Source organism: Drosophila miranda, chromosome 2 (assembly GCF_003369915.1).
Source record: "Drosophila miranda strain MSH22 chromosome 2, D.miranda_PacBio2.1, whole genome shotgun sequence".
Classification (NCBI taxonomy): Eukaryota; Metazoa; Arthropoda; class Insecta; order Diptera; family Drosophilidae; genus Drosophila; species Drosophila miranda.
In genome coordinates this window covers 21,691,328-21,718,755 of record NC_046675.1, presented here as the reverse complement: position 1 = coordinate 21,718,755, position 27,428 = coordinate 21,691,328, and the positions used below count along the sequence as shown (strand labels likewise).

Genomic DNA, 27,428 nt, shown 5'->3' with positions numbered 1-27,428 from the left:
TTTAGAAACAATGCAATGCCTATGCAATTGAACCCAGATTAAGTTAATACATATACATACGAATTTCATTAAAAATTAGTTGCGTAATTTTATTTTTACATGGAATGCAGTTAAACTTTTTGCGCCCACTGTGCGTAAGCGCCCCCTTAACCCAAAAACTACAAACAGTGTTTTGTATATTGTATTGCATTTCGTTTCGGTTCAGACAAATTGCAATAAAAAACAATCAACCAATCGAAAGGGTGGGTGCATCAAATGAATGATTGAACAAATGTACAACGAAATGAAACAAAAAATAATAATAGTAATGATTAATTAATTTGTGCTAAGTATTTTTTGTTTGATTTTTATGCATTTTCCATCGCCATATTTTGTTCGATTTGTATCCCATTTTTGTTCTGTTTTCACTAAAAATTTGTCTTGCTAGTTCGATATACATATAATTTAGGCTTACGGGCTAGGGTTCACATAGACTACCGATGGTTCTAGAATGCACTAACCTTAGCTTAGCGAAAAGTACAGCATAAATAATTACATTACATTACGGTTATGGGGTTGGGTTTCCTTTAGCTTTTTCGAGTGTAACAATTCTCGTTCTATTCAAGATTTTCCTTTGCTTATTATTGATTACCTTTCGGTTTTGTTTTTGTTTTTTTTACAGACATGAAACATTGCTGAAAGAGGTCTCTAAATAAATAATATATTCTTTTAATGCTGCTCGAAAGAAAGTCCAGTTTCCATATCGAATTCTATGCTAAATGTGAAATATTTTTAGTTCCTGTTTGACTTCCGAATTTGTTCTTCAGTGGCAAATTATAAAACGATTTGAATCTTTTTTGTTTTTTGTTTTTGTTTTTGGATAAAATTAGTAAAGCATTTTCGAAGCTGCTAGAGCACTTTCAACAACACACAAAATAATCTGAACAGTAGAGATACTTTCAAAGATACTTTCATTTCTAAACGAAACACAAACATAATAAAAAGAAAGCCGTCCCCCGAGTCCGAGGGCGCTCTCTGCTATTTACAAACTAAACAAAGCCTTATGTGGTTAACTAGATTTAGGTTATCTACTAGCTAGGTATTAAGTACACACTTTAGGACTCCCTGGAGGGCGGGGCATTGGGTTGGGTTGGGTTGGGTTTGGGCTTGGACTTGGATTGGGTATATCTTTAAACGAAGAACTAATGTTAGTTAGAAATCACTTTGAAATTATTGCAGATATTAGTTTTTGTTTAACTCGATCTTCATCTCTGTTCATCTCCTCATCTGTGCAGCTCTTAGGGACTAAAATTTATGCTAGACTTACAGACTAACAGCTTTTCGAATACTGCTTAGAGAAAGAGGTCCATCATACTGGGGGCGAACCACACGCATTCACATAAAGAAAGTCCAGAATTAGGGGAATAGAAAGGAAATCTCTCTGGGATCCCCAGGCAGTTGAGAGCTGTGCTCAATTCGGGGAAAGTTTTGAAGGGAAGGAAACGTATCGAATATCGAATAGAATTGTGTGATTGCTTGGGGTCCCACATCCAGTATCATAGACCCAAACGAGCTGCCGTGCGGGGGGCGGGGGAACAGCTCGTTTCTTAGCTTAACACGAATCAGTTGCAAACAAGAAACATCGTCTCTGATGTTGGTTGATCGACGGGAGAGCGGCGACTGGGACAGGCGGGTGGCGGTATGCGGTAGGCAAGATTTGGGGCAGGTGGTGGCTAGATCGCCTCAGCAGCAGAACATATTGCAGCCAACAATGTCCGTCTTGTAGTCCAGATCCAAGTCCAGCTCCGGATCGGGCTCACAGTCCGATTCCAGCAGCTGTTCCATCATCTGCGGATGACGATTGTGCTCCTCCTGCTCCGCCTGCTGCTGCCTGATGATAACCTGAGATCAGAACTCTTGCGGATACTTGAGGCAATCGGCATTGGAGTTGCTGGCAGCGGATGAGAAGAGCGAATTGGGACCGTTGCCGGTACTATTGCTGCCTCCACCGCCGCCTGCCACACCCGCACCACCACCACCAACGACACCACTACCTCCACCACCATTACCATTACCGCCAAGGGACACAGCATCCTGCGGCCCCTGCGACTGATAGCTACCGGCCACACTGGCCGCCGCCGCCGCCGTCTGATATGGTTCCTGATACAACTGATTGAGTCTCTAACCAGTACCCGAAAAGTGCCACGCGTCCTATGCGCTCAGATGCGCAAACTGTGACGGATGGATATCGAACTGATGGTAGGGATGGCCATAGGGACCCATATGGTAGGGCACGATGTTCATCGAGGCCATCTTGTGCTCCTTCTTCCACTTCATGCGCCGGTTCTGGAACCAGATCTTGATCTGGCGCTCGGTCAGGCAGAGGGCATGGGCGATCTCGATGCGTCGCCGGCGTGTCAGGTAGCGATTAAAATGGAATTCCTTCTCCAGTTCCAGTGTTTGATAGCGGGTGTATGAGGTCCGTTGTCGTTTCGTCTCGCCATTGGCATTCACAGTACCTGCAGGAGAAGAGAGAAAATAGAGAGATATTTTTGTTAATTGGAGCAAGAAAATGTTTCTTAAATTAAGAGTTTTCTCATGGAAAATACTTAAAATATCTATTTCATTGTCATTTCCCTTCTAAGACTTGTTTTCTTTCACTCCTTCCAATATTTGTAGGCGTTTCTAGGCAATCCTCAAACGTTCAAGTGGACAAGACCCCATCCATACCCCCTTGAAGCTCCAGGCAGTTAATTTTCTCATTTATTTTGTGATTTTCTGCAACGTTGCGCATTTCATTTCATTTCATAAATATGACGTGTCAAACTGCAATTTGCTTGGCACCCGAAAAACATACCAAAACCAAACCAAAAACCCAGAAACTTTTGTATTGCCAAGGCGAAGGAGGAGTTCGTTCTGGCCAAGGTAGGTATCACCCCCTAGACAGATGTTTGTCGCTTGCCCCCCACCCTCTTATTTTGTATCTTTTATATTCATGGCAAGATAATGACAATTTCCCGTTCATTGTGAGTCGCCCCCGAAAAAACTTTTCTGTCATCTGTATTGGGCCTCCGACTGGCGAGGCAGCGAGGGCGTTGGAAACGCGTCGTTCATAATGAGGGGGCGTGCTGTGGCAAAGTAGACTTTTAAAAGCCATTTACCGTGGCGTGTTATTATGGCCAAGTCCAAGTCAATTGGCCCGCCCGCCCGCCTCGTATTCGCTGCTTTTCGTTTCCAAAGAGCCAAAGCCAAAAGAGTTGCCAGAGACAATAGGCATGGGCATGGGCATGGGCACGAGCATGGGCCAATGCCTTCTGCAATAGATATTGTATCTCTAGTATTTATATCTGTGAAATGTGTGGCAGTCAGTCAATGTGATAGACGGCAACCGCTGGCTCTTCTATGTGTGCCTCTCTGTGTGTTCCCCAATCCCTATTTGTTGTACGGGGGGGACTTAATTCTACGTTCCACTGATTTTATATGGGTCATGGCCCATTCGCTAAATGGGAATTAGTTATTGAATAAGATAAAGCAAAAGTTTTTCTGTTACAACAGTATCTTTCTGTAAATATCGATTTGAAATTTAGTTCCTTAAACTTTTTCCGCCTTTTAAAAATGTTTAAAATGTGCCACACACAAACTGTTGCTATCCCCCTCTTTCTGTCTTTTTTGGTGGCTGTCTGCTGTCTCATTTTCGTGGTCTTCGATGTGACGTTGGCGGAAGAGATGTCAGGGGCACATCAATCAGCGTGGAAAATCTAAATGGAATTTCCGATTAAAGTTGAAATTAATTACCGCTCATTTAATTAAAGTGAATTTGAGTGTGGCAAATGCTCCTCCAAGCACACAGATACACCAGCTTGAAGCATGTGTACATACGTATGTATGGGTGTGTGCTTGTGGAAGCGCTAACATCAAAAGCTCTTTTCACATCCCTGGCTCGCTCTCTGGCTCTCTGGCTGCCACATCCTGAATGGGTGCCAAACTAATGACCAAGTAAACAGCCGGCAGACAGTAACCAGACAACCGGCCATCGGCTTCATCAGTCATGCGGATCAGCAGAGAGAGAGACAGAGACAGAGACAGAAACAGACAGATATGGGGAGTGAAAGAGATGGCCACAAATTGAATTGCAGTAATCCGAGACCCAACCAAACTCTTGACCCAGTGCAGCTCCTTTTTTGTCTGGGTAGAACTGTCAGTCAGGTTATCAAATTTGATTGTGCAACTAATATTTCTAGTTTGCCATTAGACCCAAACTTTGACCCCCACCCCTCTCCAAAAAAACTTGGCAGACGGCTCTCGCTCAGAGGGTCAGACTGATGCATGATGTGCAGACATTTTTGAGTGTTTTCTTGTGACTATTTCATAAGCTCGGCTCTGACCTTGCCCAGGGACCCAGAACCAAATCAATAAACAGACAGCACTGCTCTTCCTGGTACTCGTATGTTCTCCATTTTTGCTGTTGGCAAATCATGTGAGTGCCTGCTGGCTGGCTGGCTGTGGCTGTGGCAGAGACAACAAAGAGACATGCTGAACACTTGCACTGCCATCGACCATTTACAATTGTCAAATGTTGCTGTCATATGTTGCAATTTGTTTACAACACTACTATGCCCCCAAAAGTGGGAAGAAGGAAGGGGAGACACAGCAGCAACAGCATTGCCAAATGTATCTCAGAGATGTTGGGTTGGAGGGGAGTTTTGAGGATAAAGGTATATTATTTACACTAACGATCTCTACTATAAAAAAAGAGCCAGAAAGTGTTCTAGATAGTTCTCCTTTTGAAGAGCTAAAGTTCCCTTGAATTCTTAGCTAATTCTGCAACAGATCTGTGTTCTTCTCTCTCATTATGTCTTCATTGCCCATCATCTCCTTCTGGGGAAGATCTCAGCATCATTCAGCCTAATACCCAGTCAAATTCAGTTTGATTTCCGACTAAAGATCAACACACATCCGCAACCCGTTGAGTGTCAGCACTGTGGTCGTGGTCTTCCCAATCTTCGGCGTCAGTTTCTTTTTCTTTTGGTTAACTACATCGCGAGTAAGTAGCGCATCGCTGTCGTCATGGCCAGGCGCAAAAGCCTCCCGAATGAGTTGACAGGGCAGCCACAGAAACGGCACCTGGCATGTCATATCACTCCACATGCTTATATTAGAGGGGGGACTGGTCGAGAGCCGAGAGAGCGAGAGAGATCCCGGGAGGAAGGAAGGCCTCTTGACAGCGCCAATGAGCGAACATTCGAAGCGTTTTACAAGTTTGTTCCCATTTCCCTGCCACCTCTCAATGGGACGTGGATGTGGATGCTACGTCTGGGCATTTGTGAAATACTATATAGACATATTGGATATATACATTCACATATTTCCGAGACAGAACGCCCCAAGAATGAAGAATTCGCTTGTGTGTGACTTTTTGTTTGTTTGGATGTGTCTTCTGCTTTGTCATGTACTCTTTCTGGTCGGGTTTTGGGATTGTTTGAATATGATGTTTGTTCAAAAGATAATTTTATTTGAAAGCTTAAATACGAGGGCTGTTCAATAAGTCGGTGACAAAGGCATCTATTAGGTGATTCCTGTCAAACTTTGTTTTACAGCCATTGATAAACAACTCTGGGAACTCTACTCCATCCAATTTGAATGGTAAAAAAGTGATTTGCCGAACGGCCTGGACGCCTACATGAGGTCTCATCTGTATAAACCTTTAAAAAGAGCTAAAAACTTTATCTTTCATTCTCAAATTAAACCAGAACTAAGTGTAGAGATTATATATCCTTCCATTCCCCAAAAAAGGGTATTCAAACTTCTACTTTTCGGTATGATTTTCTCACTTGTTGGTCGCTTTTTCATTTGCATTTCATGTAAGATGACGTCAAGTGCTTGTGGCTCGACCAGCGGCTGACAGCCGCTTAACATATCAGTTGATATTTGAAATATTTTGGTGCATCCCCAGCCATCTCCCAGCCACGGGGATTGCATGCAAAAGATCTGTTTCAGAATTTATTAAGTGACGATCGACGGGTCGGTCCAGCTTCGACAGCATTCAGGGTTCTGCAATTCAAATTGCCATTGTCTTTGGGCCTGTGTTCCCCCAATGTTTTTCGTCTTTATCTCTTTGCATACTGGCTGCAAGATCGGGTCTGTGATTGACACGAGATTAGCATACGCAGAGACTCCTCTCAGCCCAGAGGGCAGGTTCAAAGTTAAGCAGAAAACCTTTGGCGTAGGTCAGACACACAGTCGCTGGGCCCAGGCCGAGGCCTGAAGTTTAATTGTATTTTTTTGTTGTGGCGCAAATAGACGGCAACAAAAAAGATACTTGCGGCTTGTCACAAACACTTGTAGCAGTCATTTGTCAACGGACCGGCGTCTGGTCAGCAGAGGTAGGAATAAAAATAAAAAACATACAGCCCCAACAACAACTGAACATCGTCATCGTAATCAGCAACGTGTGCGGCACGGCACGGCACCAGAGACTCGACCGACTCCCAGCACCTGGGATCTCATCTGGCGGCCTCAGTTTTGATCTTATCCCAGCAAAAAAACATCTCTGAACTTGTTGTATTTCTTACAGGGAATCGCGACAAACAAACTCCAAAGTGTCCAATGAGTCAGGGCAGGTTCGTGCTCCGAAGGAAAGTTCATAAATCAACGCACTTCCGATTGGACATCCAAAGGAGATCCAGTATTCAGTGGCTACTTAATGAGTCGTTTAACCAAAAACCATTATCAATGTCAAAATTCCACTCCAAGATCATTACTCATAAGAAGAGGGTTGGTCTGTGGAGGGTTACAGATAGTTTTGGTAGAAATTTGTCACAAATTGAACTAATTAACTCGGCACATCTTTGGCTGTATCTGGGGTTATGTTCCCAAAACAGTTTGCACGACTTTTAGTATTAAGATTCCCTCAAAACAGTTCCATAAATAAATCAGACGGAGAGAGAATGGGAATGGGAATGGTATGGTATGGAGAGAGAGAGAGATGATGCCACGCTTGAGGTCTGTTGGAAGAAATAAATCTTGAACCATGAGAAGCGATCGGAATGGCATGGGCATGGGGATGAGTATAGGAATGGAGGATGGGCATGGGCATGGGCGAGGAGTCAAAAGGGCCGCCACAGGGGTCGTCAGGGACATGTGCAGCCCGCGCGGGTTAATTTCTTTCGGAAAAAGAAAATTAATCAAATATGTGCCTCAGTCTCAGTGCTATCTTGAGCATGTATCGCTTCGCTCGTTCTCTTTCTCTCAGTTGCATTCCTTAGGTGATAAATGATGATGCCGTGGTGTTTCCAGACTCTTTGTGTGTTGTGTGTGTTTTATTTTTGGGGCCATGCGACAAATGATGTGACATTTGTGATAATGAAAGTGTTACCCCTCTCCCCCTCTGGCACGCGCTAATAATACGCTCGGACAACAGGTGTTTTTGGGGTTCTATCGATGTCCACACACCATTAAAGTGCTATTAAATCGTAGTTACAACTACTGTCTGCCCCCGCCACTGGCACTGGCCGTTGTCTGGGTTACATTTGTCACAGGAGCAGCATGGGAAAATGGGAATGGAAATGGTAACGGAGCTGCTGGGATCATTAATCACAATTCAAATAAAGGAAACGGTGCAGTCAGGAGGGGAAGATGTTGGTCAAGTTGGAGACGGGGTCTGGGGGGGGGCATCATCATAAAAAATGGCAAGAATATTAAAAACACTCCACGAAAATGGGATGCAGCCAATTTCTGGAGCATCCATGCCCCTCCCCAAACAACTTTTTTGTGGTTCGTTGTTTTTGTTTTGGGTGCGAATTGTGCGTGGCCTTGTCCTCCCACTCCCCCCACTCTCCCAGTCACTCTCTCTCTCTTTCCCGCTCAGGTTTTTTTTTCGGGGGCATTCGCGTGGCTGCCTTTTGGTTTTCGTGAAAAATGGAAATTATGTCAAGAAGTAAATTGATTATTTCGCTTTAAAGCATTTTTCAATTTATATTCCGTGTTTGTTGTCAACACGAAACACCATTCGGTGTTTCGTCAGTTCCCGACAATTCTTTTCCTTCGAGTGTTCTTTCGAATGGAGAGCCACTCAAGTGAAATGACATCATGTGGCACGAAGCTCGGCAACAGCTGATGCGGTCTGTTGGCAAATTAAACGATCTGAGCCCTGTAGTAGGTACAGGAATGAGTGGAGAGGGGACTCTGAGGATACCATCCATGGTCGAAGGCATATGGTAGAGCATATGGTTTCCGGTTTGGCAATGGAAGATGAGGATTGAGGCTTTAAGGAATGGAAAAATGTATATTAAATTGTAATAATTATTTGCCTTCTCTTTCATTCCGTCTCTCATTGAAATTCTCCTTGAATTACTCCGCTGAAACAACAAATCACCACAATTAAAAGTCCCATTTTGCCACCTTCAAAATCAACCTGTTGATTGGTTATCCCACCGCTTAAGTGCTTTTTGGGGGATTAGGCGGAAGGCAAACGCCCTCAGGAGACACGTGACACCGCCCTCGACCTAACGCCAAAGCCAGGCAGTAGCAAATTCAACCCTTAGAGAGTCATTCCACCACTCGGAGGAGTTTCACAATAATTGTTTTCAATTCGAAACAGTTGCCAGAAGCACAACAACCCAACCCCACCCCACTCTCGACCATCCTTCAATCCTCAATCCTCGCTCTCGGTGTTGCCTGAATAATGAGCTGAATAACAAATTATGCCGCTGTTTCTGTTTGTGTATTGTGTTGAAAATATAATAAATGAATTATCTGCATAATTAATGAGCTTTTAATTTTTAATGGCGCGTCGCAGGCTCCCAGGGTCCCCAGAAATGAAATGGGAATCCAAACATAATGTTTGTTCTGAAGAACATCACCAGTGAGAGGGGTGAAGAGAGCAGTCGTGGAGAGGAGACCGTGACCGCGACCGCGACCGCGACCGAGACATTGGTCAGCAGCGGCTGTGAGGTGGTTATCAGGGAACGCGTATCTTTTAGATACAATTTTAATGTGACTTCTTGCAAATTATTTATGCGCGCATTTTCGCTCAGATAATTATCGTTTATCTCTGATTTAAAGAGAGGAGAGGACTCTCCTCCACCCCTAAGATGATGATGATGATGCTGCTGTCTTTAGAGCTGTGTATGTATTGTATGTATGCTCTGTATTCATGCGTGTCTGTGTGTATGCCTGTTCATGTTCGAATCCAAAATGACTACCTCAGTTAATTATGGGGCTCCCGAGTAGGGAGCGAGCGAGCGTCGCGCATGCGCACATAAATTAGCAGAGCATCCAAGCAGTGGAAGGAAAACCTGTTTTTGAATCGCTCGCCCTTGGCCCCCCCCGTGTAAAGACCGCATAAACAGACACCCAGCCGCTGCCGCTGCCACTGCCACTGCCACTACCACCTCGCTCTCGCTCTGGCTCTCTTTTGGTGTGGAGATACCCTGCACCGTTGCACCCATTTTTAATGAGTGTCCTGTCGTCTGCAGTTGAATGAACGCGCTACAAAATGCGGCGTTGTCGTTTGTCTGGCTTCTGGAGTTCGTTCTCTCTCTTCTTTTTCCTGCTACCATGATTAACTGCTCGAGGTCTTTGACTGGCGCTGATGATGACCACGACCACGACCACGACTGCGACTGCGACTGCGACCAGGACCAAATCAACCAGAACCCAGGCCCAGACCCGCGACCAGACTCTGTAATCAATCAAAGGCACGTTGAAGAATCTGGGCTCTTTTTTTTCCTCCTGCCTGGCTTTTGATTCACTCGCGTCGCACTCATTGACTTTCCATTAATAATTTCCTTTGTAAATTGCATCCTGTGGCAATTGTTGTAATTGTGATGAATTCTTTATTAATGCAAAAGTCGTGGAGCGCGGGGCAGATAATGCGAGTGGGGCACGGGCTACTGTCAATGGCGTTAGGTTCAATTATCTGCCATAATTCTTTGTGGAAGACATAGAGCCTGGTGCCTCAATTCATTTGCGATCCATCAGATTGCCTGAAAGCAATTTGCATTCGAATACTGTCTGTCCCCCTCCGCCTTCGATCAGAAGTCTTTAATTTGTTAGTGGATGCGATTTTGATGATGCATTTAAAGGCAATTATCTCGATTACATAAATCAGATGCAAGAGCATAGATCGTTTTATAATCAATAAAGTAAACACAGCACGAGTCGCGAATAAGTGCTCTACTTAAGCCAATAACCCCTCTATTTAAAGGGCAATTAATCATTCCGCTAACAGTATTCAAATCATGGCCTAATAGAGCTGTACGAAGACACTGAAATTACTCTTATAGGTAATACATTTTTCTTACTCTGAAATCATTTGCATTTCAATATATATTTTTAGCGATATGGAAATTTATAAGCTGCCCAAAAAATAATCAAAAATTTGTCTACCTCGTGGATGATGCCTCGTAAATGCTGTTTCAACCCACAGCCCCGAGTTGAACAACTATTTCTACACATTTAATTAAATGGAAATACAAAATACACAGCCAGCCGGGCACAGCAATCAAAATTAACTTGAAATTTAACTTAAAGAAAAAAACGCCACGAAATTAAGCTTCGTTTTTAGAAAACAAAAGTATTCAACATGGCTGCGCCCGCTCTCAGAGCCAACAACATGTCAGAGAAGATGTGAACACGTTGAAAAAAACGAGGAAAAAAATAAAAATAAAATTAAAAAAGCCCCAAACGGCTCAGAGACTCGGAGGCTGAGGCTGAGGCTGGGGTCTCTCTGGAACTCTGAAGCTCTGAGGTGATGAAGATGAAGATGGTGAAGTGAAGTCAGGGCGCGGAACAAGTTTCTCAAAAACTTGCTACAAAGGTGTCTTTAAAAATCTTTTAATTTCGACTCTCGCGCGTATAGGAAATGTGCAAATTTGCTGTCGTCAGTGCTGGCTGGTGGGGAGAGACTCCATTCGAACTGGAGCTGCGACTGGGATTGGGACTGGGCAACAGGGAGACTGGGAGACTGGGAGCTCGAGGTAACCGCCCGCCTTTTAATGAACCGCGAAGTGCAGCGAAATGTTGTGAACAGTATTGGTGTCTGGCGTATCTGTGTGAGTGGAAAGTAAAGCCTGAGTCCATGAGGCAGAGTTGGACTAAAAGTTGTAGTCGCTCTGGGCCCAAGGGCAGAACGTTGCCAACAAATTGCAATTGTTGCCATTGCATTCGAGCTGTCACTGCAGAAGGCAGGACACAGAGAGGTACGACACGGAGGAGGAGTGGGATCTGACCCTTGAACCGCAGTGCTTTTAGCACGCCATAAACAGGAAGAGGGCACAGAGGGAAGAGAGCAAAAAAGGTTACAAAATATGGCCAGGAAAAGCCAAGTGGAAGTGGCAGACATTTAAATCGAATTGGCTTGAGGTGGCGGGCCACTCGGTTTTAATCTGCGAAATGTAAGACGGTACTGCACGTAGCCAGAACCCAGCCAGCAGATACATATGTATCTGCCAGATAGACACACACACACACACAGACAAGCCCTGGCCACGCGTGTAACTCAATTTTCAATGGAGGTGGCAGCCCCAGCCGAGCACACGTTCCACAATCCTCCGCCTCCTCCTTCTGATTCCGGGACCAGGTCGTCCCGCCGTGGGTTTGTCTACTCAGCCAAATAGTTTTGCCGCCTGCATTAATAATTCACAATTTCATCTGGAATTGTATACGATTTGTGATGGTTTTCGTTTAACTTGGTTTTCGTTTGTTTGCCCCAGCACACAGCTCCAAGGTCTGTGGCTCTCTCTGGGTTTCATAGCCTGTTGCTGGTTTTGTCAGTGGATTCAGGCACAGTGGACAGTACCCCACTGTAAAGAGAGACTTGAATTGGGGTAACAAAGTATTAAAGGTGTGATCCAGACTGTATTTGAGGCAGAAGTTCCTTGGGAAAGTAAAGATATTGAAGCTCCAAAGCCAGTATAAGAAAATCGTGTCTTTGGTAGAACATTCCAAGGGATTTTCAATAGCCTAAGACATATTTTCGGTACGATCCCACAGCTCCTTCTTGCCCCCTTTCCTGCCCCAATTTATAGCCACTTTCATACCACTGTGCACACAGTGCGCTTATCGCCATTGCGTCACTTCATTTCATTTTGGTTAATGCGAAAAGAGATTAATATTCTATGCGTATCTCAGCGCAAAGGCGGCAAAAGAAAAAGGGGGAAAAACGGTAACAGGCTGGAATCCAAGAGTGGACTCCAAGTCGGACCTGCTTCAGGATCTGTGTGGCAGCCTGGCGGTGTGGCTGCCCCAACTCAAACAATCTGCAGATGTGCGCCAATTTGCGACTGAATTTGATAAATTCGCACTGCAGCGCTGCCGTGACACTCAGTTGGATTTATGGCTCGCACTTTTTCACCATTCAAATCGCAATTACTTTGCTTTATTCGCAATTTAATTTTCTCCCTCCCCCCCTCCCCCTCCGCGAGAGTATCTGAAAGATACGGCGCACTCAGCTTGATCTGTTTGCTCTCTAAACAATTGGAATGGAGAAAGAGTAAACAACATTTTGGATGCTTCCAAGTCCATTAGAATGTCGTTTCAGAGTGAAATGATTCTATTGCAGTCTGTATGTAGTCTTCCTCCTCCTACTTTGAATCGTATCTGAATAATGAATGTATCTGTAGCTGTATCGTATCGTATCTGTATCTGCATCTGTAGCTGTATCTGCGGTCGTTTCTGCAGCGGATGCCGCTGCGTTTGCATCTATCAGCGCTGGCACATCATCAGTCATTAGTGGCGCCATTGTTGGCTCTTTAAATATTGTTGTCTTTGTATCTTGTGAGTGGCCTCCATTGTTAGTGTCTCGTTCTACCATCCTCATCCTCATACTCTTCCTCCTGGCCTTTCTTTCTTCTTCAGCTTTTATGCGCTTTTATTAACTTTGGCCAAAATGTGGCCGACTGCCACTTGAAGGCAGCCATCAATGGGCCACAATGTGTTTTCTTTTTGGTTTTGGGGCATAAACAATCCTCAGGGCTCTTTGGAGCGGACCAGCTCTTCAATCATCTTTTTTTAAAAGCCTTTTTCTTCACTTCTCTTCACTTCACTCTCTTGCCAAGTTGATTTGGGCTATACGATGAGTGATATTTTTAAATCAGACAATGCTTATCCCGCGGATAAAGGGTATATTTAGAACTGCACTATCGTTGACCTACAAACAAAAGGAAATTCTCTCTACGAATGTGTGTGGGGGGTGTGGTGTGTGTGGGGAATGTCTTTCCTTTCTAGCCTGCCTAATGAGCTAATGATTTCATATGCAAATTTCCCTCTTTCACTCTTGAGTGCCCCTATCTTTCTTCAACGAACTGAAGAATGAATTTCAATTCAAGCCAAGTGATGATTCGTTTAGCAGCGACATCTCTGAATGAGAGAATGAGTTTCATTAAGAACAATCACTAGGCATTCGTCGACTCGCTGACTGATGGTTGCCAAAATTTACTGGTGGGATACCCTGAAAAATCGCTAATAATAGGGCTCCGACTCCTGCTCTGGGGCTTGAACCCATCATCGTCTTTGCGGTGGTGCAGTAAAATTAATTTATGTTCTACTGCACTTTCAGCACCTTGCGCTGCATCCCATACCCATTTTGCATTCACCTCTCGGTGGGCATTTTAAAAATGATTTTTGGGTTAGAAGCTCCCCTGGAAAGACCCCAGCCTTTTTCGACCAAATATAATAACAATCATTATGATTAAACGTAGCTATTTGAAAAGTCGTGTTCCAAGTTAATGAAAATGTAATTGAGCAACGAATGCCGCGCGCGTTTTTCCTGCACTGTGGCTGTGGCTCTGTCTCTCTGGCTCTGGGTCTGGGTCTGGGTCTGGGTCTTGGCCGCTGTCCTGGGGTCTCCATCTCCCTTTCTGGGTAGTGCCTGCCTGGTGTCTGGTGTTGCTGCAAAACAGCATGGCGGATCGAGGCAAGATCGAGAGCAGGAGCTGCTGCCAGCATAGACGAGTAGCGGGGACAGTGCAACAACAGCAGGTCCACCAAGCAGACACCAACACCCCAGACCCAGACCCAGACCCAGACCCAAGTCCCCGTCCAGGCTGGGGCTGAAACATTCTCTGTGGTTGGGTTGCCTTGCAGCAGCCGTCGCGTATCTTGTATCTGGCATTCAACTCGTTTGCAAACTATTAATTTTGTGTAACATCCTGGCATCTGCAGAGCCACAGCCACAGCCGCAGCCAGAGCCCAGAGAGCCTTCGGGTTGAACGGCACGACAGAGAGCAGCAGACCAAAAACCAAAGCCTGATCCAAAAGGTATTTGTAATTTAGATTTCGAAAATAGACTGGATTTTATAATGGTTTATGTATTAGATATTTGTTTTAGGGGGGGTTTCATTTAAGCATAACTTTCCTGAAGAGTTTTTCTCTACGTGCTGGAAGATAGATTGGCTTCTGTTTCATTAATCATTATATGTTCTGCATTTAGCTTAATTTCCCCTTGATCGAAGAGGCGTTTGAAGCCCATTCCAATGCCTTGCGAAATTGCCAAATAAATGCTGTATTAAAATTAAATAAATAAATAGCCCACTAATTGGGGTGCGGCCTGCATTCGCTGCACAAAAATTCAACAAATTGTCAACAAATTTTGTGGTTTATGCGGGAATGCCACACAGAAGAGGATGGGTCTAATAAGCATTTGACATTTTCGTAAGTGATGTCTGCCAGTCATCAGGTTGTATCTATATATCTATCTATCTATCGTATATTTGTATCTGCTTTGGTGCATCTTTTGATGATCTGCTTGGAGCAGTGCCAGCTTTGGTCTTGTCAATTAGAGAATGCCTTTTCGAATGCCAAACAAACTTCACAAGACTGCATGCGATATTAACTAAACATGGATCTATATATACCATGTATGCTCGTACCCCCCGCACTATGTACACCCATAAGTATTGGCCGAGCATTTAGCCAGAAGCTGTGTTTTTTTTTTGTCTTGGGAGAAAAGTGTTTCGCAGAATTCTGGTTCTCGTTTTTTGTGTTCTTGTCGATATCTCTCTGAAAGATGGCGTTTTGGGGCATGGGGGTTTTTTCTTCTTACACATTTTAAAATGGTTGCCACAGTAACAACTTGACGTGATTATATGCAATCAGCGTCGTGCCCCCGTCCCATCCCTGGCCGCTTCTTCCCGCTTCCCTGAGCAACATGCACTTCAAATTTGCATAATTGTTAACATGATGTTGTAGCCTCTGCCTCTCTACTGTTGCTGTTATTTTTACTGGACTTTAATCAGCGAATGTTCGGGCCAGGCCCCACCCTTTTGCCTTTTGCCGCTGCCATACCCTAGATTGCCCTTTATTATTGGTATTAGAGCTGCTTGGCACCTGCAACAACGTGTTTTTTTCTTCTTATTTTTAATAGCGATTCTTAGTTTGGCAGCAGCAATTATAACTCGAAATCCAACACATGCCACCACAGGCACTTCTAATAAAGACATTTGCTGACGAAACGAAAATTGAGTTGTGTGGCAGGTACGATAAAAAGTGGCAAAGCCTAATTGCCACAAACACACAAGGCTATTGACTCCTCCGGGGAGGAGGTGCGGCCACCATTAGGGGCAAAAGTCCACAAACAAGAACGAAGCCCAACCCCAAAGCCCAAGTATATCAATGTATCTCTAAGTAAGAGACTGTTGGCTGACACACACTCACAACTAATTGGCAGTCTCTCTCTCAGATGGGTTATAGTTATATGTATCTTAAAGATTCATGTACAAAATGTAGCTATAGATGGCTGCTTTTCATATTACCCTCAACAGAATATGATTAAGAAAGTAATTAAATCTCGTCGATGCATGAAAACTCAAGGGAAAACGGAACCACAAAAAAGGCCAGCGCCAGACAGAGAGATGCAAAAAAAGCAGATGAAAAGATACATTTGAGAGAAGATCGTTGAGGAGATCTGCCTGCCTTCCTCATTTCATTCATTCATTCATTCATTCCCTCCAGAAGTTCATGTTCTTCATTAGCCCTCCTTTTTGCTCAGCCATCAATTTGTACTGTGTGCCTCTCCACTTGCTGCAATTTGCATAACAGATACAGATACAGATACTCTGTGCTGTTGTTGCCTCTGCTGCCATGAGTTACAGATACATAAATAATAACAATGTGCCCCATTGATTGGAACCGCACATGAAACGAGTTTTCCACACACACAAATCGAAATGGAAAATCAGCCAAAGTTTCCTTCAGTTGTTAATCAATATGTATCTGTATCTGTGACTGACTGACTGTCGATTTATAAGTGCAGTGCAGTTCATGTGGCATTTCAACGTCTCTTTAATTGGCTGACATGTTGTGATTTTGGGTTGTCAAGAGCTGGAGCCCGTCCCTGGGGCGCAATATGGCCAATGGAAAATTGCAGTTTTCCAAAGCAGGCAATTATCGATGGTTTGAAGGAGGGAAAAGCCCACACAATTGGATGGATACTTGAGCAGGGAAATCACTTACTTTTATAAGAAATTGTTGAAGGAACTTTTCAATTTTTTGTGGCTTTTTGGGTTCTCCTGCTCCCGACGAAACATTTCATAGATGATAGGCTTGGGCCTTCCCAAAGAATAGTTCCCAGAAGCCAGAGTCAAATGATTAATATAAATAAGTATGACTACACAGAAAAATTTAATTATTTTTAGTTGTCACTGAAATAATAAACGAGCTGCAAGCAAAATTCCACTCTGCTAGGTCCAAGCAAATGTCAAACAATTTGCAATCCAATTAATCTCGTGGATCCCCCTCCTTCAGTACCTGCCACAAAGATCGAGCCCCCTCCTGTAGCACCTGCCCCAAAACGATGAAGAATCTTCTGCTGCGGTCAATAATTTGATTATGCCTGGGACCCCAATTGCGGTCCGTTCGTGTTGTGAGAGGCTCTCCATCAATGGGTCATGAGAGGTGGCCAAAAAGGGAATCAATTTGACGATGAGGAATAGCACTAGGAGTCGGAGGTAACCGACAGGCAGCTGTGGCACATGGAGAAAAATCGGTATGGGCTCCATTGATACGATGAAAAATCGCTCAACAATTTTTCCGTTCACAAATTTTCCAGCCCAACAAATTTCGAATGAACATTTTTTTTGTTCGGTTAAATTTAAATATAAACCGAGCGGAGTGCTGAGATTTATATCAGGTCTACACTATCTGAATCTGTATCTGCAGATGTATCTGTATCTGTATCTGGATCTGTGTGTGTCGGTTTTATGAGTTATTGTGGGAGTCAGTCCCAGTCTTAGCTGCGGGTAGCCCGGGCATGTTCTACGATGGATCGCCTCCCCCATTTGTTTACAATTTTCACGCGCTACGATTTTCGCGGTCGAGTTTTTCACGCAGCGCTCCCACCACCTCCAGCTCTCCATCTGAAGAGGGGGATTGTGGGAGAGAGAGTGTAAGTGTGAGGGAATACGTTGCTGCCGAGAGTATTGTTTATGTATTTTGACAAGATTCCCCGCGCGCACAGTTTGCCAGACAATTTGGTGGCAAGCAGCATGCCGGTAGCCACGATTGTTACGTTCCTCACTTGCAACATTTCGGCTGGCAAATGAGTGAGGCACAGGCACATCGAAATCCGTAATGAATGGGTTTTGATGGGGCAGCGATTGAGCTCAAAATGAAATGGAATTCAATGGGTTGTCAGTGGGTGGGTAATAATCTTCAAGCGATGATTCAGCTTCAGGTTCATACATTTTTCCAGTGAAATATACTCGTGTATAATTTAATGAATCCACTAATTAACAATCAATGATCTTGCTGCGCTTCCTTTGCCCCGATTCCCTCTTTTAATACGTGTATAAATCCAATTCAATACTCACTCTGTCCGAGATGCACTCTCTTCATCCATGGATAGATCTGTGGCGGATTCTTCTTTCCATTGCCGCTGTTCTGGCTGCTGCCCGCCTCGTTGCCGCTGTCGCTCTCCGAATCGGAGTCGCCACCGCCAGGACTGTGCATCGGGACATTGACCACGCCCGGGACACCACCCACGCCCACACCACTGCCACCGCCGCCCACTGGGCCGACCCCAGCACCGCTGTGGTTGTTGTTGAGACTGACGGCAGCGGCAGCGGCCGCTAGGCTGCCACCCAGCACCCCCTTGTTGAGGGATCGTGCCACACTCTCCACCACGGAGCTGGGCGAGAGCTTCGGGGAGATGTCGCGCGTGGAGAGGTCCTGCGGGCTGGCCAATGATTGGTTGTTGTTGTTGTTGCTGCTGTTATTGTTGTTGTTGCTGCCACCACCCCCTCCGCCGCCACCGCTGCCGCCCGGTGTGGTTGGATCATTGGCGTACTTGCAGCTGATGTTCGTCTGCTGCTGCTGCTGTTGCGGGAGTTGCTGCTGCGCGAGTTGTTGCTGCTGCTGTGCCGCCACTGCCGCCGCGGCATGGGCATGTTGCTGCTGCTGCTGTTGTTGTTGCTGCTGCTGCTGTTGCAACAACAGACGCTGCGGCTGCAGCTGTGTGTAGTCCACCATATCCGGATTACCCTGTCCGCCGTATGCCGCCGCCTGGTTGGCGTAGTGCGCCTGCGGCGTGTTCGGATACAGGTTGGGCGTATACGCTGCCGCCGCTGGAAAATAGTCGTTGGCTCCGGGCGTGGCTGCCCCAGAATTACCGGGCCCACCGTTGGTGCCCCCACCGCCTGGCACGACGGCACCGTTGCTGCTGCCCGCACTGGCATTGGCGCCCGGATGACTCTGCTGGGGATTCATCTGCTGGGGATAGCAGGAGGCCAGCGAGTTGACAAACTGGTACGAGGACATGGCAAAGCAATCGGGATCCATTCTGTAGCCAGTCTTTGTGTCGCTCGGTCGTCTAGGAATCGATTAGTATCTGCAAGAGAGAGAGGGAGAGAAGAGTGGTAATCCCATTAGTTATGGATGCAGGAAGATGTGTGCTGTAGGTGTTAGATAAGAACCTCTGCCTTTTTTGAGAATAAGATCTCATTTGGTGATGGGTAATGCATAATATTTGCATAATCAAGAAGAAAGATTAGTGAAAGATCCTTCCTGAGAAGTTTGCCCATTCCAAAGATCGTGTAGAGTACACCTTAAAGATCCTTCCACTTCCGTTCCCTACAGGTATCCCAATCAAATGGCATTCAAACCACTGTGCCCTGGCTTCGTCCCTGGGGTCCGTTGATTGGTTCCTCCCCCAAAGTGTTGTGCGGCCGTTAATAATTTCACTGGCTTTCGTTTGGCTTCTACTTGGCTATTATTATTATTATTATAGCTTTTAGAACGGTAAAGAATCGGGTTTCACGTCCCCGAGAGAGAGAGAGAGAGTTCACTGCCTAAGCATGCAATTTAACCAAGAACCAAGGCACAGGCACCGCACTGCATCGGAGTGGAGTGGAGTGAAGTGGCTATATATATTTATATATATACAACAAGTATTGGGAGTTTGGGTTTTGTGGAATGCCTGGACCGCCCACTCTTCTGGACACACTTTGCGGCACAAAAAACTTTTGCTGGAGCTGCACTTGTCCGAGGCCCAGGCCAGGCATTGCTCCAACCATCGCACAGAACCAGTGCCAGTGTTTGTTCAATGGAGGAAAAACTTGTATTCCTTTTGGAGTCGAGTCGCTGGAGATAGCAAACAAAAGCAATGACCGAGGCACAACCTCTCTGCCTCTCTGCCACTTCTGCTCTTCCCTTCCCCTTCTGCTGCAGGAGGAGGAAGCCATAGCCATCCAGGCTGAAAATCGCCTGAAAGCCGAAAAAGTGCAAAACGCAATGGCAAAAGAGGCCAAGCGAGGCCGATGCACATGAACATGGCCAAAATAAGATAGAGAGAGAGCAGAACTTTGGCCAAAAACAATGCAACGAACTCTGCCACTTCCATGCCCCGCTATATCTCTGTATCCCTTTTTTTGTGTGCCTTGAAACCAATAATTTTGATTCAGTGGGCAATTTAACCCTTTAGCATGTTGGCCAAATGAAAGGAGCCCAATGTTGGGCTTAAATTAAAACGCCGTACGAGAGGTCTCAGTCCCCCCCACCCCACTACCCCTCTCAAGAAAAAACAGAAATGGCCAAGAAGACACGAGCAGCACAGCACTGGGCAAATGCTCAGGCACTGGACAGAGATTTATTTGATGAGCAGCAGCGTTCTACAAGACAGAACAGAACGTGGCCAAGGAAATACTTGTACTTATTGTAAGCTGCTAGCCTTCAGCAGGGTATCTCCCTTCCACTTCCACTCCCACTCCCACTCCGTTCCCTCTCCTACGATTACAGACTTTAACGGTGGTTACCCCTTAAAGAAAACCATCACCGATTCGATTTGGCAATATGAGAATTATAGTTGTAGGTACAAGCGCCAATGTTTAGGCCCGGACACAAGGCCGAAAATCAACGAAGAAAATTATAGGATCAACATTTGACTCCGACTTTGAACGTTGAACCTTTGACTGGCAGATATTTGTACAATCCGTACGGACGGGGTCGGATCGATTTGGTGGCAAATGGGAATGGAAGCGATGAAAATTGATTAAGTGGAGAGATCCCAAAAGATTCACAGTAATCAATCGATGAACGAATGATGGCAGATAGTTAACGTAGCTGAGAGATCTTTAAGTGGAGGTTAAATTGATATCTGAAGATTGTATAACTCTCTGCTCCGCTCTGCTCTGCTCTGCTCTGCCCATTCCTCTGCATTTTTCAGTCGGAAAACAAACGAAAGGCGGCTGCTTCCGTTGATTTTTCTGATCACTTAAGGGCAAATTAAAAATTCAGTAAAATTCGGAGACGGGGCTCATAAATTATACCACGAATTTTTCGAAAATTGTTTTCCAAATAGTTGAGGCGACAAGCGGTTCAATTGGTGTTAATTAAATCCATGAATAATAAAAACGCAAAGCGAATTTGCGGGCACCCGAAAAGAGCCAAAGATACACACAGGGAGAGACACACAGATACAGATACATCTCTTGCAGTGAGAGACGGGGGGCAGAGGGACTGCCGCCAGACATTGTCTTAGATTGGCGATCGTCGGTCCATGTCATAAGACAGCCATAAATTATGGCAATTCTTTCGGGGCCCCGGCGACATTTTGGTTTCGAGACGAGGGAGCGAACAAGCCTGGTTTTTCCTTTTGTCCCGAACCAGGGTTCCATCCATCCATCCACTCCTCTATTGTATAAACAATTTTTAATATGCCTTCAAATGGGGAGTGAAATTTCTTTTTTTTTTCTCGATACTTAAACCGCAGAACGAATTTCCTTTCCCCGGTCCTGGTACCGGTCGCAGCGTTTTCCGTTTCACATTGCTGCCACAGGTAAGAGAGCGGACGGATCTCGAAAGGAAAGTGAGGCAAGGTAATACTCGTATAAAATAAACAGCAATTGAGTTGCACATGCGTCTGTTTGGTCCGCCGTGAGCGCAATAAATCAATTTGGGGCAACTTCGAAGGCGACAGCTGAAAAGGGTTTTTCATGAAAAATACCTCAAGACATTGACAGGGTTCTCGTTTCAGAGAGAGAGGTCCAGGGTCGAGGAGTGTTTGACTTTTGTACGTTTCAGGGGGGTTGAGGTTGAGGCTGGGCATATGCGTAATTAAGATGATTAACTTTTGCATAATCGATAATTAAAGCGTTTTTTTAAGGGGTTTGTTTGGATTTTTATATAGGATTGGTGGCACCCTGTCAATATGTATCTTTCTCCCTGCTGTAGATGCATATTTATCTCCCTCTGTATTATTCTAAGTCTAGTTTGGATATGTTGTGGAAAGAAATGAATAGATTTAGGGGTACTATAGAAGGCTATAATCAATGCAGCATTGATATCTTCAATGTACTATACTTCGTACAAAAAAACGCTCTAGAATTCTATTTATAAAAGGATATCTCTACCGGAAAATGGAATTCTCTATATGTTGCCTGTAGAAAAGTTGACTATTAGAGTGAAAATACAATAAAGATACAGAAAATAAACCTATTCATTAATATGATCCATAAATTAATTGTCTAAATATACCTGTAGAACTCACTGCAACAAATCTAACCTGTTTTTTCGTCTATAAACAACTATTCTTCGTCAAAGACTAGTCAAAACTATCATAAGTTTTATATTCCTCTGTTACTGCCTCAAACTAGCCCCCAGTCCAGGTCCAGTGCTGCTTAGAAACCCAACCACCTAATGACAAAACTGTCATCCATTTCTAACCACTCCATCATCATCACGTACGTCATCGGCTCAGGAGAGTCCGCCGCCACCATCTTAATTATGAAATGAAGTGAAGAAAACCACCCAAAGCAGTTATTTCTTTTACAAATGTCGCCTAGGCCGTCGCCGCCGCTGTCGTCACCATTACAGATATTTTTTGTATGTAAACAGGGAACCAGGGAACCATGGACCAGGGAACCCTCCTGCACCCATCATAAATCATAATTTTTAATATTTTGTTGTCAACCGACATGGGCGTAGCTCGTGTACATGTAAACATGCGCCGCATCTAAAACTAGGGTCTTCTCAGTCACAGGCCAACCCACGGTACGCACAGATCGTTGGAATAAAAAAAAACAGAAGAACACTACACAAACGGAACAAAAAGATGAATAAAGGTATTTGCGCACGCGCAGTCACACTCATTGGGCTGGCTGCTGGCTGTCTCTTTTGCACTTCCCAAACTGAACCATAACTGAACCAGATGTTAGACCGAGACAGAGAGAGAGAGAGAGAGAGAGACTGTGTCTGTGGACCCATTAAAAACTCATAAAAATTTGTAAGCACCTCATAAAAATAGTCATAAATATTATTCCTCCTCATCTTTTTTGTCTTTTTTTTGTTTTTGTTTTTGAAGTGGGCCTCTCTTGCTGTCTCTTTCTGTTGTGGCAACCCTCGTCACAGTTTTCTGTTCTGCGGTTTGTTTGTTTGTCTGTCGCTCCTCATAATTTTTATGAGTGTTCTTTCAATTGTTTTCCAAACTCAAAGCCAATCATCCGACGATCCTCACACTGCAAGCGGCCATTTCTGCGATAATTTATGGTGTGTTATGTAATGGTTTTTGGTCAGAGATATATGTATTATCAGAGTGGTAGTGGTCCTGGTTTTGGTCAAGGACAACTCAATTGTGTAATATTTCATGGTTTTTGGCTACTGTTTTTAGGGGCAGATTATTGTCGTTTAAGTGTAGTTGGGTTCAGATTCTGACAGCGGGGAGTAATTAATGGAGTGTGGACAGCGAAGAGACCTCAATGATATCTATTTCAGAAGATTTGATCCATGTAGTAGATGTATTAATTGATTGACTTAAAGATCCCGAAAAGGTATTCCTGAACCTTGAAGTTCTCTAGGAATATTCTTTAATCAAAGCTTGCATGCAAGGACAACCCTCAAGGGTCTACTTCTTTCTTGACTTTTGCTCCTTTCAACAACCTTCAAAGTGTCCCAGCACTTATTGTACAAGTTCTGTTTCTGGCATTTCCCCTTCAAAATACTTAGATCAACGACTCTTTGCAGCTCTGAGAAGTTTGCGTGTTTGCGATTTTGATTTATAAATATGAATAAGTCACGATGAAATATCATCGGGACAGAGGCAGAGGGATACGATGGACTCGTATGATGAATGTCTCCTCCAGGCGCAGGCCAAACGCGGAACAGAATGATAATGGGCATAAATAACGAGTGCCACAATGCAGAAGACACTCGAACTTTGGACATACCAGTCGGCCTCCTCCTCATATGGCCAATTAGCTAGATGGAAAACTGGGAGTGGGACAGAGAGAATGGGTCCGGGTCTGGGTCTGGTTATGGGACTGCAAACTGTCTCTCTGTTGTGCCCACATTATGCAATCGTGGCAGCCACTCTTTGATCTTGGCCCACCCCTGGCGACGGGTGAGGGCCTGGGCGAGGGCGAGGGCTAGGCAAATGAAAGTGACCTACATCAAGTGGAATTTCTTCCATTCAGTCCACATATGTATCCCCGGCATACACTCTCTGGAGTGCCCATGCAGGGACTCCTCTGTCTAGGGAACAGGAGCAGTCGGTCGGTCATTGGTGCAGCTACTCGGTATCTGGTATCTCGGTTCCAGGCCAGTGCGTCGTCTGGACGTCTTTAATATAATTTCGGTTTCGCTGCTTCGCAGTCGGTCGCCCCATGGCGTCTTGGCCAGCATGACTCCGCTGTCCCGGGGACAGGAGCCCAGACCTATGTCTTGGTTGCTTCATCCCTACACACATACAATATACAATCTGTATGTATTACGAGGGGTACGTATGTATATAGGGATGAGTACATAGGGTTATATGGTTAGATTAGCCTCTCTCTATATTCGCTGCTTGTTAGGCATTTTTCATTCGCTGTGACATTTCGCCTTTGTGCCTCTTAATTATTTCGAAAGCGGCTGCATTTCGTTTTAATGAAGTGAAAATTCTTGGCGCTGATACCGCACACGCAACCCAATGAAAAATTACTAAACACACAACGAAAGACCAGAAACCAAACCCGAAAATAAAAGGGAATAAGTAGCAGGAAAATGTATGCGAGAGACCAAATGGAAATTTTGTGGGGCTTGGTTTTTGAGACAATGAACGATATTTATTGATTTAGAAAAAAGAGGACAAAAATACAGAAGAAGCTACTGAAATTTGGATTTAAACAAGAGGAAAAAGTGTCCAAAAAGTGCGCAAGAAATATGTGGAAAAATAAATTACTTGTATCCGAATAAAATAAAAGAATACATACAAATCAAAAACAAATTCAAATGTGGAGTAAACGTAGCTTTAATTTGATCTCAGAGTTTCAAATGGTTTATGTATTTTCAAAAAAAAATCGATGAAATGGTGCAACTGATTCACACAACAACAAAATTGCACAAATAAAAAAAAACCATAATTAAAACCAATTAAAAGATCCTTTTCTAAAGTAAACAAACTTTTAAAATGGGATGAAATGCCTTTAATGAATACATTCATTGTATCCCCCCTTTAACTCGCTCTACTCACAATTTCAGTTAGCCGTCGGCGTTCGGCATTCACCAGATAGCAAGTGAGTTCTTCGAATATTCACTTCACTCGATCACTGAATCACTGAATACACTTTGTATTTGTATTGAGAGTTGTTTTTATTCGACTGCGGATCGTCTAATGACCTCAGAGCTCTAGAGGATGGATTAAAGGAAGAGTTTTGGTCTGGGATTCGCAAGAGTTAATCCGTTTGCATCCTGCTGGCAAATGGGTTTACGAGTGTCCCTTAGCTTTACCTGCACTTGTCACAGGAATGTTTTGGATGGCTTTTAGCCGTAATTGGCCGCAGATTTGAACGGTTTTTATTGCACACACCACACACACAATACACGCGGAGACAATTTGTCACAGACGCCGGCCGGGGCAGATGAGGCCCATTAGGAGAGGCGAACGCGATAAGTATCTGCGAGATGGCTAAAGTATCTGCGAGAATTTCACGCCGAATTTATGATTATCCATCAGCGCGAATGCGAATGCCTCTCAGACGTCATCGATGAGCGCACTGACACTGAAAACACTCTGCGGCCCATCCATCATGTATCTAAGTGTATCTTTGTATCGTTGTATCTTTTGTGTGTGCAAGTACAAGTTTCTGTGCAGCTTTGTATCCAAGTGGACATCGGTGTGTCGGATTGTATTAAAGGTTGTTCCGTGTGTTCGATATTCCGGTGCTCGATGTATCCGCGGCTACGTGCTCGAAGCGTCTCACTTCGAATGCTCGGGCATCATTCAAATATCCGAGCATCAATAAAAAACACTCATTCACTCGCTCGCTCACGCGCAGCCCCCCGTCCCTTCCCCCCACCCAATGTCGACCCATCCAATTGTATCTGCGAGTACGAGCAAGTAGGGCTATAGCCACATCCAAGTGCATTCATCAAGCACTCACTCGCGTAAAAAAAGAAGAGCCAAACACACGAAATTCGAACACAAGTGAGTGCGAGCGAGCAGGCAGCACTGTGTGTGTCACTTGCCATCTCTCTTGCACCTTCTGCGAGCATGCATGCCGCGCTCTACCTTTGCGGACGCGGAGAACATTTTCGTATCAACCGCCAAACCAGAAATTCGTAGCCGCAAAGGCTGTGTGCGTACTTGTGTGTGTGCCTGTCTGTGAGTTCGAAAGAGCGTGAGTTCGAATGATGGATTCTCTCTCTGCATTTCGGTCAAAGTTCTTATTGCTCTCACGGACACTGTCCGTGTGCATTTCAGTCTCACGTACATGAGAGATCGTCAGGCGGGAGTTCGAAAAATTTCTTCACTCGGAATTCTTATTGCTCTCTCACGTACACTGTCCGTGTGAGATCAATTCCTTAAAACCTTTAAAAAAAAACATTCGAAATTCGATGTTTTGGATATCTCTGAGCGCATTGCCGTAAGCTGAATTTTGGCTAAGAATTTTGGGGGGCCCAAGAACGACGGGGGAAAAAACAAACTATTTGACGACGGTGTAAAAAACAAACTATTTGGATGTGCTCTAAGCTGAAAGCAAGAGATTTTAATCTTTTAAAACACAGCGATTTAAAACATAAAATACTCCACATTAAAGTAACTTCTGAGCTTATTTTTCAATGACTTCTGATATCAACACCAAACTCCTGTGTACAGGGAATGTTTCTACACACCTTACACCTCCTACACCTGCGGTTTCAACATTTTTTTTCTGCCAAATGTAAGATTTGTAGAATATAAGAATGAAGGCAATAAATGCTGCGATTTTTTGACAGTTGAGCTTTTATGAAAAACTTAGAAGTTTTTGGAAAATTATAACAAACAGTTGAAGATGTTCCTCGCAGTTTTTATAGGACTGTTTGTTAATTTTGAGGAAGAATTTCCGGTGATTTTGACTCTGAGATACTGATGATAGTATAAGGATTGCTACCACATTCCTGTCAGAGCTTACAGTTTGTTTAAACTGTCTTTGGCATTACTAAAAACGTTTGTACTTGTGGCATATCCCATATTCCAGTTTATATTTTCTTACCTATAAATGGACGAATTTGAAATCCAATCGCAGGTTACCTATCTGCTTTGAAGAATCCGTTTTATATCTGCCTTCACACTTCACTTGATATTTCTTAATATTTTCATATAAATTGTATTTGCTTTTAGCACCGCACCGCACTTTTAATCCAAATTATTTTGAGTTGCTTGGGGGATTGTTTTCACTTTAGAATTTTTGGTAGAACTGGGACATCTTGTAATGGGGAGAGCTGGCTCCCTTTTAGAGGAACTATCTTGTAGATTTATCCGCTATAAGCTTATCGAGGGGACCATGACCATTGCACCTTGGTTCCGATTTGCCGACGCCTAAAAGCCTTCCTTTCCATGGGATACAAGACTCCAAGTTTCGTGAGAGGGAGACTCGATTCGACTCGCGTTGGGGCAAAACTTTCGCGTGTTGCACGATTTTTGTGGCAAGTTGAGGACCGAGCGCGCGGCTTGGCGACTGGAGCGTTCTTGGCCACGTTCGATACACGTTTGAGTCGTCGGA

At 44.4% G+C, this 27,428-nt stretch overlaps 1 protein-coding gene across 2 annotated transcripts; it reads right to left on the bottom strand.

The window, feature by feature from the left end:
* Positions 1 to 5: 5 nt before the first annotated feature.
* On the bottom strand, positions 6 to 27,428 carry LOC108155430 (homeotic protein Sex combs reduced). 2 transcript variants are annotated; one of them, XM_017286240.2, is made up of 3 exons: positions 26,919 to 27,428; positions 17,787 to 18,802; positions 6 to 2,498 (listed from the first exon to the last, which is right to left on the bottom strand). In XM_017286240.2, exons 2-3 carry the CDS (start codon positions 18,751 to 18,753, stop codon positions 2,191 to 2,193), a joined length of 1,275 nt encoding a protein of 424 aa, XP_017141729.1. In that variant the 5' UTR covers positions 18,754 to 18,802; positions 26,919 to 27,428; the 3' UTR covers positions 6 to 2,190. The 2 variants fall into 2 exon arrangements, with proteins under 2 accessions (XP_017141729.1, XP_017141730.1); XM_017286241.2 differs by lacking the exon at positions 26,919 to 27,428 and adding an exon at positions 24,917 to 25,653.

Bases quoted from the DNA above. Each gene is read 5' to 3' on its own strand.
- LOC108155430 (XM_017286240.2), bottom strand. From the start codon at position 18,753: ATGGATCCCGATTGCTTTGCCATGTCCTCGTACCAGTTTGTCAACTCG. The intron at 2,499-17,786 runs GTGAGTATTGAA...CTTCTCCTGCAG, and splicing joins GAGAGTGCATCTCGGACAGA to GTACTGTGAATGCCAATGGC.